The sequence below is a fragment of the Magnolia sinica genome, chromosome 6 (assembly GCF_029962835.1).
Source record: "Magnolia sinica isolate HGM2019 chromosome 6, MsV1, whole genome shotgun sequence".
NCBI lineage: Eukaryota > Viridiplantae > Streptophyta > Magnoliopsida > Magnoliales > Magnoliaceae > Magnolia > Magnolia sinica.
This window is the reverse complement of record NC_080578.1, coordinates 5,288,363-5,289,562: the sequence shown is the minus strand read 5'-3', so window position 1 is coordinate 5,289,562 and position 1,200 is coordinate 5,288,363. Positions and strand designations below refer to the sequence as shown.

The following is a 1,200-nucleotide window of genomic DNA, read 5'->3' as shown; positions in this document are numbered from 1 at the left end:
TCTGAAAAAAAATTGAATGGACGGCTTGGATAAAGCCCATACATCACGGTGGCCCCCACAGAGCTCCTTAAATGGCAAATGGTCAAAAATACATATCCATTGCATGATACTAGCTACCAGAAAAGTGCAAAAGATGCAATGCGAACCGATTCAGTGAGGTCGGAGCCCACCTTGGTGTATGTGTTGTATATCCAAGCCGCCCATCCGCTTATTCAGGAGGTGGCCTCAAAACTGAAACAGACCCAAATCTCAGGTGGACCACACCAGAAGAAACAGCAGTAAGAGAGAGAAGAAACGGCAGCGAGAGAGAGAGAGAGAGAGATAACAAACAAACTTATATTGATTTTATTTCTTATGACAAATGAAAAAACACATAATCTCTCTTTAGAAGATAATCACTAATCAAAGTTATTAAGAAGAAAAACGTGGTTCAACAACATGCCCCCTTGTGAGTTACATCCATCACACAAGAATCACATGCAAATCCTCAAAGCAACCGTCTGTTGCTCTGTACAGTGTTGGTGGCCCACATAGCTGCGCCATAGATCACCACATTCCCATCCCCTTGAACGATGAGGCGGTAATTATTTGCTCCAACGGCTGTGTTACTTGTCCACACGATATCTGTCCCCGACAACACGACAAGGTTGCCATTGTTCTGCAGCGTGGCACGGCACGACGTGCCCCTTCCGCTCGTCCTGGAAGACCAAAGCGCCCGCGTGGTGTTCACATACAACACCAGGTTGCAGTCGGCCTGCATTATAAACCGGTAGGGCCCGTTTTCAAGAAACTCTCCTGTGTTGAGGCTCTCATCATGGAAGAGTATGTCCTCTGCGATGGCATTGCCGAAGAGAGAGATAAGGAGAATGGCAAGACTCAGTGTGGCCTGAAATGTATGTGTCATGGCCCTTTTCTTGGTCAGGTAAACAAGCACAAAAGTTGAGAATGGAATGAGAAAGGAAGACGGAGTGCAGGGTCCTTATATAGGTGTGTTTGGACGTGGGAATTTTCAAATTTGCATTTGGTTTTGTTTATAATTATTTTTTCAATTTTTGTTTATTTTCCTTTTCAACGGTACGAAGTCTTCCATATTCTGATTATCCCTGCTACCGCCCGGACGGACTCGGTCCACGCCAGGGCTCTGTGGGGCTCGCTGTGATGTAAGGATTTTATCCAAACCGTCCATTCAATTTCCAGATC

At 45.5% G+C, this 1,200-nt stretch overlaps 1 protein-coding gene across 1 annotated transcript; it reads right to left on the bottom strand.

Annotated features, from left to right (window-relative positions):
• Positions 1–328: 328 nt before the first annotated feature.
• Positions 329–920, bottom strand: LOC131249838 (mannose-specific lectin-like). Its single transcript, XM_058250587.1, has one exon. It carries the CDS (start codon positions 902–904, stop codon positions 488–490), a length of 417 nt encoding a protein of 138 aa, XP_058106570.1. The 5' UTR covers positions 905–920; the 3' UTR covers positions 329–487.
• Positions 921–1,200: the final 280 nt, after the last annotated feature.

What these genes read in the sequence shown, in the direction of transcription:
- LOC131249838 (XM_058250587.1), bottom strand. Translation starts at nt 904, where the DNA reads ATGACACATACATTTCAGGCCACACTGAGTCTTGCCATTCTCCTTATC.